Here is an 11,663-nt window from a genome sequence, read left to right as displayed (position 1 = left end):
TTCCACAAAAAAGCAATTTCACACACCACACTGTATGTTCCATTTAAAAACAACTGTCCAAATTTTTTATTTTTTTATTTTATTACATCTCCATAATATGCCTATTAATAGTTATTGAAGTGAATCGAGCAAGAAAATATGTGCGATTTGTTTTTCCATCGGCATGGAAGCCATCTAGACTAAGCTTCTCCCGTCGCACTAACGTTAGTGTTTGGATTTGGATAGGAGAACCTGACCAGCAGTTACAGGAAAAACTTCAACTTTATCACGGAGCGGCAATCAGGCGCAATAAGCAGTGGATTGATTGAGGATACGAGTGAAAATTAAACTATTATTTTTATAATTCCATTGATTTTCCGCTCATGCCTGACAAGGAATTTTGGGAGTGAAGGAACTGCCTTCTAATGGCCATCCCTGGTGGCGATCCTGAATTTTGAAACTGTCCTGATTGGTAATAAATAGAGTCGAAATGTCGATTCCATCGACTCCAACAGGAGTCGGAGTCGACTCAAAAATCTCGAAATCGAACACCCCTAACTGCGCAACTTTGCGGATACTGGCTCTGTTTTGTCTGTTGGAGCTTGTGGGTAGCACAATCTTTGCACCAGTCAAATCATGGATAGTTGGATACTACCTATTTGTCATTATTTTCCATGCAATTAATTTTTTCTGTCTTTTGATTTGGGTGTGAAATATGTCTTGAACATGTTCTTGACAGCTAATGTGACATTCATCCCTTTAGCCCCCCATTTCTTCTTTTCATTGCTTAATAGTTCACCCAAAAATGAAAATTATCTTTTAATTTACTCACCCTCATGCCATCCCAGATGTGTATGACTTTCTTTCTTCTGCAGAACACAAACGAAGATTTCTAGAAGAATGTCTTAGCACTGTAGGTCCATACAATGCAAGTGAATGGTGACCAGAACTTTGAAGGTCCGATAATATTTTAAAGGCCACATAAAAATAATCTATAATATGCCAGTGGTTAAATCCATATCATTAGAAGCGATATGAGAAGTGTGGGTGACAAATAGATCAATTTTGAAATCCTTTTTTTATTTTTATTTTTTTACTATAAATCTCCACTTAGTTTCACTTTCAAAATGTGAAAGTGGAGCTTGATAGTAAAAAAATGACTTAAATGTTGATCTGTTTCTCACCCAGACTTATATCACTTGTAAAGATATGGATTTAACCACTAGAGCATTATGGATTACGTTTATGTTTCCTTTATGTCCTTTTTTGAGATTCAGAGTTCTAGTCACTATTCACTTGCATTGTGAGGACTTACAGAACTGAGATATTCTTCAAAAATAATTGTGTGTTCTGCAGAAGAAAAACGTCATACACATCTGGGATGGCATTATGGTGAGTAAATGATGAGAATTTTCATTCAATACACAAGTCCTATTATCAACAATTTGTGTCTGCAGCACCGTTTATCTATATAAAAAAAACGAATTTCAAACTGCTTTTACAAGGATTATAAAATGTATGACAAGTATGCATATCACAATAGATCAAGAATGATGAAAAAATGTCAAGTGTAATTCCAACAACCAACCCTTGTAAAAAAAAAGATGAGCAAAAGAAAAAAAAGAATAGTGCAAAATAGAGGTGAAAACCCAATCTCAAGAATCTAAATTCAAAGTAAAAGAGGTTAAAACACAGATGTTGATTGCATAAGTTAAATCTTTAGTGCATGACGAGATGTAATATGCAATTTGCCTTATGTAGTAAAATTGATATGACTATTCATTACAAATAATCAGAGTAGAAAATACAAAAAGAATAAGAATATTGCCATTTTACCGTGTTTTGAGGTCATAGTGACAATGTTTTTACCATATTTAAAAATGCACATAAGCAATCTCATACACAATAATAACAGTGTAGCAACTACATTATTGCTTAGGCAGGATCAGATAGCTAAATCACTCCATCTGCATTATTAACAAGCCTCGTATTACAAAATTATACAAAAAATACATCTGCACTAATTTTGTTTGGTTTTAGCAAACATCATTACATTTGCACTTCTGAGGCTTTGCATTGACTACATTCAAAACACAACAACTTGGCAGTCAATGCCACACAGATAAAATACCACATTGTACTTAACTACTATCTACAAAAGAGCACTAAAGCAAAATAGAGACATAGAATGAGAGGCATTTGACTTTCAATTCTCCAAGCATAACCCAGCAACTGAGCTTCTGGTACTGTGGAGCGGATGAGGCCAGCAAAACTTGAGACTTTGGAATAGACACCTGGTTGGTTCTTCTGAGCGCATCCAAGTCCAAAACTTACAACTCCTGCCTGAATCCATGTCCCATTGCCAACAGGACAAACCAGAGGGCCTCCAGAGTCTCCCTGAGAGCAAAAAAAGGATGTCATTTACATTAAAAGAGGTCAAAACTGCTAACGGTTTAGTGCTCTTTTGTCACTGTACGATGTGTAAGATGGTACATTAAGTAGTATAGTCCCATACCTGACAGGAATCTTTGCCTCCCTCCATATATCCAGCACAGATCATGTCTGACAGGATGTTCACTGTTTCTGAATTAGATGACTGAATGTGGTACATTGATTGGCAGGAAGATTGGTCAACAAGGGGCACTTGCACTTCCCGTAGAGCCCCAGTTCCAGTGAGGGGGACTATTTGGGGGAAAGAGAGAGAGATCGCTAATTTCAACATGCACACAAATGTAATCACAGTAAGTCTTAGCACACTACTCCCCATAGAAAAACACACTGAGCACAGTTAAACTAACACATGAGACAAAAAACTGTGATTAGCTATCGTGCATTACTTAGACATTGTAATCCAGGGGTCGGCAACCTCTGCCACGTGTGCCAGCAGTGGCACATGGAGGGGTAATCACTAGCACGTCAGCAACAGCAAGAGAGGAGTAGACTATTTTATTTATATAAATTCCGCACCTGCATTCCAATCTACATCTTGATGTAATCCTTCCTCATGATCATTCAGCATGTTTTCATGAGCTGAATGGGAGGCTAAACAAAAAGTTAAAATGTGACGAGACTGCAGTATACCCAACAGACTTGTGCAGCGCGTGCAAGCCATTCACGCATCACAAGCCGGCAGTGCTTCACTTTCAGTTAATCACGCGCCCGCTTTGCTTCGGTCAGGCTGCGCGGATGACAGCCTACATTTCATATGTTTCTTTTTTGTTTCAAAACAACTCGTGATGTAATAATGAAAACACCATTATTAATCCTTGAGATTTCCAACTCAGCATACAGGTACACCCTCCTTAAACCATGGTCACACTCAGAATTACATTAAACAATTAAAAGAGAAAACAAAACAACATTGTGGAGTTCAAAAATCCAAGTCTTTTCCAAAAAAAAATTAAACCTGGAAATAAAGTTTTAGGATTTTGCAGGTGCGATTCACCAAAAAGGGCTGAATAGTTGTTTGGCTTGTGATGCACGAATAGCTTGCACGCACAGTGCATGTCTCATCATATTTTAATCATTTTTAGCCTCCCATTCAGCTGATGAAAACACACTGCGTGATCATGAGGAAGGACTACATCAAGATGTAGATTGGAATGCAGGTGCGAAAAACTGCTCCTCTCGCTGTTGTTTGCATGCTAGTGATTACCCCGCTGCGTGATTTTGAAAAATGTATGACATAATATAATATTTAAGATTCCACACAAATTCGTGATCAGTAATTAAATAAGCAAATTTGTGACAAACTGTGTTAACTCATTTTGTACAAAAGGACGGGTTTTCTTTCATTAAATCCTTTCACATGCAGAATGATGATTATATCATAATCATTAAGTTTTGCACAAATTTTTCACTCAAACTGTTAAGGTGATAATATCATTTGTAAGGAAAAATAAACAATTAGGAAAAATGCAAAATAGAAATAATTTTGGACTCAAACTTCGGAAAATCACATACATGCGCTTGTTTGTTTGTTTGTTTTTTTGGTGGGGGGGGGGGGGGGGTTAGCACAGCCATTGACCAGGAAAATAAAAAATGGCACTCTGTGTCAAAAAGGTTGCCGACCCCTGTTGTAATCTTTTTTTTTTTTTTTAGACCACTATGTCCCACACTGTTAAAAGTGGTAACCTGCAATTTTTGGAGGAGCTGTTTCTACCTGATCTAAGCCATAAAATTAGTTTTGCTGGTGTAACTTAATGCTCGAAAATGCTAATTCTCTTCCAGGTTTTAGGACTACAAACTAACTAGCTCTATAGCATATTCAAACAATAAAGCTTTAAACTTGGCATGTGTGGTGTGCTTGTCTAAATATGTCCATAATTGTTCTTGACTTCCTGTTCCTAGTGCACTGTAACTACCACTACAGAAATCTAATGGAAAGAAACCCAGCAATCACTCCCTAGGAAACACTTCCTCCCCATACACTCCTAATATACAAAGCCTCAGCCATGGTCTTAAATCCTCTACAATAAATCTTATTTTTTAAGGAAACCCTTATTTCTTGCTTGATGCACTTACCCCCCTCCTGTGTGTGGCCCCAGCCTGTGACGTAGCAAAAGGTTCCACTGTCGAACTGTAGGCCAGAATGAGGTAGACACACAGGCTGGATTCTGTCTGACCAGGTGACCGGAGAGCGCAGCTGAACTAATGCTACATCTCTGCCCTGCTGAGGGTTTGAGTACCCCTCTGGAACTACCACCCTTTGCACCAGACTGACCATCTCAAACCTGTTTAGGCCATTGAGCTGATGACGTCCCATGTACAGGCGATATGAAGACACTTCTGAAGGGCTAAGGATAGGAGAAATGATAATAAGTGAATGATGATAGAATTTTCATTTTAACAATTAAAGTTTAGTGTAAATGAATGAAATTCTCTGAAACAAGCTGATTTTGGCATGTAATGGAAATTTGAATATGGTAAATAAAATTAAAATGTTGTCCTCTATTTTATACATTGTACTTTGTATATTGTAATGTGTACACATTGAAATCAAAATAAAAGTTTTGCTGCTTTTAGTCCATATATATTAGCTTTAAGGTCATCTATATGATAGTGTACTTTTAAACGTTGACAAAAATTTTTTCAGATACAAGCATTTAAAATCTGCGGTCTCTCTCTTCCAGCTAAAAAGACTCAAGAACATCCATTGCGTCACATAGAGGGTGAGAAACCTCGTCCAGTCAAGTGCTTTCTAGAATGAGAGCGCATACTCCACCTAAAACTGTTCAGTGTGTCTGGCTGCGTTTTAATTGATGCTGATCATGCCTTAAAGGAATAGGTCACCCAAAAATGAACATTTGCTGATAATTTACTCACCCTCAGGCCATCCAAGATGTATCTGAGTTTCTTTCTTCATCAAAACAGAATATAAGATTTTTAGGATTTCATTTCAGGCCTCCTCCTCTAAACAATGCAAGTGAATGTCCTCCATTTTTTGACAGTCCTAAATGTATATTTAGGATGCATCAAAATAATCCACATGACTCCAGTTGACAAATAAAGGTCTTCTGAACCCAAACGGTTGATTATTTTTAGAAACAAAACAATACTTATATACTTTTTAACTACAAATGTTCGCTTCGGATCTATTCCTTTAACAGGGCACTTCGAAGGGAGCACAATCCATGCTGTAGGGTCGTTCCAAACAGATTTTCCAATAAGAATCACTTAGAAAGTTGGTTCTGACTGAACAATATCACCTTTCAGCCATCTGAAGCTCTCACAGTGAAGGGTAATTGTCTTTGAAGGGAACAGGGCATGATCACTTCTAAATGGGACGCTCCAATGTGGGAGCTGGACGCGTGGAAAGTTGCTGGAATTTATTTATACTTTTTGTGCAGCCGGAGTTTCTTGGGGTGTATAGCTCAAGTAAATGTTCTTTAATCTTTATGCTTAGTGTATTGTGATTCAAAACATGGATATATTATCTTTTACTCGCTTGTGTCTCATTTGTCTGCATTGGACTTGCACAACAGCTCCAGCATCGTCGTAAGCAAAGACTGCGATGTGCTGTGTACATTTGTGGGCTTGTTATGGATTAATGTTGTGAGTAAAATCATCATTCGGTTCTTTGAATAACCCTTCTTATCCTGACGCGCCAATCGCTTTGGAATAGGGTAAATCTGGACTCATCAGACCACATGACCTTTTTCCATTGCTCTACAGTCTAATCCTTATGCTCCCTAACAAACTGAAGTCAACAAATGGCTTTCTTGTGGCCACACAGCTGTTTAGTCCCAATCTTGTAAGTTCTCATCACACTGTGCATGTGGAAATGCTCTTACCTTCACTATTAAACATAGCTTTAGTGATCTCCAATCACGATCATTCAAGATTTTTTTCTGAACAAATTTCTTCCGCGAAGCTGACGGTTCACCACTATCCTTCCAGGTTTTAATAATGCATTGGACAGTTCTTGACCCAAAGCACTTAAGTATCTGCTTATTTAAATCCAAAACGGCAACTTTGTTTTTGGTCAGGCAGTGTATAAGTATGGGTGAGAATCAGATCAATATTTAAGTCCTTTTTTACTATCAGTCTCCACTTTCACGTTCATATTCTTTAACATTTTCACATCTTTTGAAAGTAAACGTGAAAGTGGAGATTTATAGTAAAAAAAAAAAAAAAAAGGATTTATATATTGATCTGTTTCTCACCCACACTTATATAGCTTCTGAAGATATAGATTTAACCACTGGAGTATGGATTACTTTTATGCTGCCTTTATGTGATTTTTGGAGCTTGACAGGTCTGGTCACCATTCACTTGCATTGTATGTACCTACTGAGCGTTTTGAGCAGAAGAAAGAAAGTCATACACATTTGGAATGGCATGAAAGTGAGTAAATGATGAATGTTCACTTTTAGTTGAACTATCCCTTTAATGTAACTGCATATTTTTTGCATGTTGAGTAGATTCCCAATGTGACCAAGATAAGTTCCAGTACCTCACATTCTGATTCTGATCCAAAACGTAACTTTTTTTAGCCTTACTGAAGTCCATTACTTATGAAATTTTATTTTATTTACCGGTAAAGACGGCAGATAACTGGTCTTATGTAAAAATGTAAATTGAGCAGACCCTGACCAAATTGTATTATTCCAGTGACTGATGATCAAGCAATTGCCTTACTAAGGAAAGCAGTGTGCAGCAGAAAGGACCCAATTTCTGGCAATTATGGATCCACCGCAAACATGGCCACTAGCTCCCATTTGAATGTCCACTTGCCATGGCCATGCCCCTTCAGATGCTTCAAGTCCTCCTACGATACGTTTCCCAAGCGGAGGCCTACCACACACTTAAGTGAGCAGGTCAGAGGAGAATTAGATTATATACAGAAGAGATTTCCTACTAGTACACACCTGCCATAGAAAACCCCTAGAGTATTATTTCTTCTGCTCATGGTCTCAAAAGGAGTTACACAAATAGGAGTATGACACATGAGGCATTTGAGTATAAACTGTTTTGGGTAAGGTTACAAACCTAAAGAAAAGTGAGGAGAAATAAATTACCTTGTGCCTCACATGTCGACACACCTATAATGCAGGAATAATAATAATAAATAAAAAAAATAGTTTATTCAGTGTGATGGATTTAATAAATGGAATGAATCAAATGGTTAGACTGCAACTGAGCCACTACACCACTAATGGCTTACCTGATAAAATCAAGAGCATTAGCAGCGATATCCTTGAATCAGTCATTCTGAGTTTGTTGGCGGTGTTCTGTAAATAATTATGTGAATGTTTTAAAGAATTAATTATTATGTTGATTGCCCCCTGCCCCTTGGTGTGACCCTTGGGCTCTATAATCAAACAAAGAATAACCAACATTGTCATCAACAATTGGGTTCAAACACTTACCTGGAATGTAGGAGGTTCTATATCCAAAAGAAAAATATTACAGAGCAGATGTAATCCAACAAAATTATAAAAGAAGCTGTGTACGTCTGACGCGCGTTTTATTTTTTTAACCTACATAAACTTTTTAATTTCGCGCGAGGCTACGGGTTTGCGATGCCTTTTCTGAAAACGGTACATACTCGTATCTTTCCCAATTACATCTGCTTTGAGAGTTGTACTAAAAGGTGCGAATGTGAGCGAGAGTTAAGGAAAGACAATTTAACGAAAACGCAGCAGGAAAAAATCAGATGCCTGAGTAGGCTACTAAAAGTACCTGTGCGTTTCTACCTGCTGGCAGCATCCAATCACAATCCGCGGTTTCAATCTCGTCCGAATAATGAGCCCGTTGTTCTCAGCACGAGATGATTCACACAGAGAACATTTCAGGGAATTGAAGTAGAAGTCCTGCACCGCGGTAAAGTTAGTTTGACGTTCGACATTCGTTAGATATTCGGTTTCTCTTACCCGCGCTCTCTTCAGTCGACAATCTTACAAAGATGTCATTAGCACACTTGGTTTAAAGGGAGTACAACTGTACTATATGGGCATAAAACTTGGATTCAGAACAGTCAACGTTTAGTGTGGCTGCAAAATTATGCCTGAATTGCTCCGATGCGCTTACAACAGATGTAAGGGACCGTCTGAAAACTCCACCCACTACGCTAAAACATAGGAGATGTACACTCATTCGTTCAATTACAACAATCAAGTTATACATTAAGAAAAATAAATAAAAAATAAATAAATAAAAAAATACAGTAAAATACATTTTCACATTCAGAATGTTCTAATAACTTCCCAGAGGATATAAGGATTTACTACAGGTGAGATTATTACAGTATGATCAATTATATAAGTATTGTATTCATTATTTTAGAAAAATATTCACTAAAATTCACCAAAATGATATTTTAACATTCTAAAGGCAGTAGTAACTTCTTAGAGGATTGATGAATTTACTACAGGTGAGATTATTACAGTATGATCAATTATAATTATTTTAGAAAAATAAATCACTAAAATTCACCAAAAATTATATTTTAACATTCTAAAGGCTGTAGTAACTTCCCAGAGGATAGACGGATTTAAATACATTGTGTAGTCTGTCGGTAAGGGGTCCTATTTTCTATTCAATCAAATGAACTAACACATAAACTGTAGCCTACATAGTTCTGTTCCTTAAAGGAATGTTCCGGGTTCAATACAAGTTATGCTCAATTGACAGCATTCGTTGCATAATGTTGATTACCACAAAAATTAATTTCGACTCATCCCTCCTTTTCTTTAAAAAACAAAAAAACAAAAAAAAAAAGAAGCAAAAATTGAAGTTACAGTTTACTTACAATGGAAGTGAATGAGGTCAATTTTTGGAGGGTTTAAAGGCAGAAATGTGAAGCTTATAAATTTATAAAAGCACTTACATTAATTCTTCTGTTCAAAATCATGTTTTATTTGAGCTGTAAAGTTGTTCAATCTGCGTTTTTACAATCGTTTTAGGGTTTTAGGGTTTGTTGACATTACATCGTCATAGCAACACAGATGTAAAATTGGCTTTAACTTCACACAGAAAAGGTTGGTAAGCAATTTTCTCACACTAAAATCATGTTAACACACATATTGTTTACGTCTTGTGGCTATTTAAACATTTACAGTTTGGCCCAATTCACTTCCATTGTAAGTGCCTGTAACCCAGATTTGTGCTTTTTTTAAAGAAAAGGAGGGACGAGTCTAAATACATTTTGTTGTAATCAGTATTATACCACAAATGCAGTAGATTGAGCTTAAATTGTATTGAACCCAAAATATTCCTTAAAATGTATAAATTCTCTAAATATTGATGAAAGAATGAATGAAATTTTAATGTGTTTATTATATACTTTACACTGTCAAAATGTGCCCCTGGAAATACATGATCATTCTCCAAAGTAATCTCTTCTTGCCACAATGATGCCAGCATTAAGTAATAAAATGTTTAGAATATAAAAAATAAATATTACTTATAGAATAATCATAGTAATAATAAATATTATTTATACGTAATATTAAATGGACAATTTTTCCAAAATATAGGTCCTACTAGTTTTCCCACTTTGATAGCAACACACAAAAATATGTTCGCCTCTATCGCTTACATGCCCATATGAGTGTTTGAATTAGTTTTACATAGTCCATGTAAATTATTTACTACAGGTGAGATTATTACAGTATCATCAATTATATAAGTATAGTAATCAATTATTTTAGAAATAAAATAACCAAAATTCACCAAAATGATATTTTCTCATTCTAAAGGCTGTAGTAACTTCTTAGAGGATAGATGGACTGACTACAGGTGAGATTATTACATTATGATCAATTATATAAGTACAGTATTAAATTATTTTAGAAAACATTCACTAAAATTCACCAAAATGATATTTTAACATTCTAAAGGCTGTAGTAACTTCTTAGAGGATAGATGGACTGACTACAGGTGAGATTATTACAGTATCATCAATTATATAAGTGCAGTATTAAATTATTTTAGAAAACATTCACTAAAATTCACCAAAATGATATTTTAACATTCTAAAGTGTGTAGTAACTTCCCAGAGGGACTGACTACAGGTGAGAGTATTACAGTATGATCAATTACATAAGTACAGTAATCAATTATTTTCGAAAAAAAAATCACTAAAATGCACCAAAATGATATTTTAAATTCTAAAGGGTGTAGTAACTTCCCAGAGGATAGACAGACTTACTACAGGTGAGATTATTACAGTATCATCAATTATATAAGTACAGTAATCAATTTTTAAAAGAAAAATATTCACAAAAATTCACCAAAATGATATTTTCACATTCAGAATGTTGTAGTAACTTCCCAGAGGATAGATTGATTTACTACTGGTGAGATTATTACAGTATGATCAATTATATAAGTACAGTAATCAATTATTTTAGAAAAATATTCCCTAAAATTCACCAAAATGATATGTTCTCATTTTAAATGTTGTAGTAACCTTTCAGAGGATATATGGACCAATTATATGAATACAGAAATCAATTATTTTAGAAACATTTCTATACATTTCTGTTAATACTGTATCTGCTTCCTGTTATATAGGCTTAACAGGAGAGATGGCATAATAAAGTCTGATTGCTGATGGCAAAAGAGCTCTCCACTATTGCTTCCTAGAGCACGGTGCTCATTAAATCGCTGTTGTGGAGAAGATGCTTTAACATCTGACTTCAGTAAATGTATATCAAGTCTAGTATAGCTGTCCTTTCTGATAATTTCCTTTACATATTTTTGGTCATCTGCTCTGATGTACTGTTGCGTCCTGTGCCTCAATGATAGTCAGACTTAGGTGTTCCTTCAAAGTCCACCACCAGCTTTTTTATGTTTGTGATATTCAGCTGCAGTTGTTTTCTACAATACAAGACAAAGTCATCCACCAGCTTTTTGTAATCGAAGTCTTCTCCATTTTCAATGCAACATCCAGTTGAAGTTTCGACTGCAAACTTAATGCAAGGAAACTGTGTTAGTATGAGTATTTCTCCAACTGAATGTTTCATCAGATATTTCATTTTATATGAAGTGAGATAAGACCTGATATAAAAGTAATTGTAACGTTGAGACAGGTTGAAGACAGGAACAGATGAGCAGTACTTATTAACAACATGAAATCCAAAATGAAACAAACATAAGCAACTTGACAACGTTACACCAAAACAATACTCGACAAAAGACAATGGCAAATATGAGGGCTTAAATACATGAACATGGGT

The 11,663-nt window shown here is 35.8% G+C and overlaps 1 protein-coding gene across 1 annotated transcript; it reads right to left on the bottom strand.

Moving 5' to 3' along the window:
* Positions 1-1,517: 1,517 nt before the first annotated feature.
* On the bottom strand, positions 1,518-8,452 carry si:dkey-16l2.17 (serine protease 33). The gene is made up of 7 exons (XM_051716768.1): positions 7,851-8,452; positions 7,646-7,712; positions 7,500-7,523; positions 7,120-7,285; positions 4,504-4,775; positions 2,495-2,661; positions 1,518-2,376 (listed from the first exon to the last, which is right to left on the bottom strand). The coding sequence occupies exons 2-7, from the start codon at positions 7,689-7,691 to the stop codon at positions 2,128-2,130; spliced, it is 924 nt and encodes a 307-aa protein (XP_051572728.1). The 5' UTR covers positions 7,692-7,712; positions 7,851-8,452; the 3' UTR covers positions 1,518-2,127.
* Between the last annotated feature and the right edge of the window lie 3,211 nt (positions 8,453-11,663).

The sequence above is a fragment of the Myxocyprinus asiaticus genome, chromosome 14 (genome assembly GCF_019703515.2).
Source record: "Myxocyprinus asiaticus isolate MX2 ecotype Aquarium Trade chromosome 14, UBuf_Myxa_2, whole genome shotgun sequence".
Taxonomy (NCBI): domain Eukaryota; kingdom Metazoa; phylum Chordata; class Actinopteri; order Cypriniformes; family Catostomidae; genus Myxocyprinus; species Myxocyprinus asiaticus.
Note: the sequence above shows the minus strand (reverse complement) of the source record. Positions and strands in the feature narration are given on the sequence as shown.

Bases quoted from the DNA above. Each gene is read 5' to 3' on its own strand.
- si:dkey-16l2.17 (XM_051716768.1), bottom strand. From the start codon at position 7,691: ATGACTGATTCAAGGATATCGCTGCTAATGCTCTTGATTTTATCAG. The intron at 7,524-7,645 runs GTAAGCCATTAG...CCTGCATTATAG, and splicing joins AATGCTCTTGATTTTATCAG to GTGTGTCGACATGTGAGGCA. The intron at 4,776-7,119 runs GTAAGGCAATTG...TCCTATCCTTAG, and splicing joins GCTGCACACTGCTTTCCTTA to CCCTTCAGAAGTGTCTTCAT.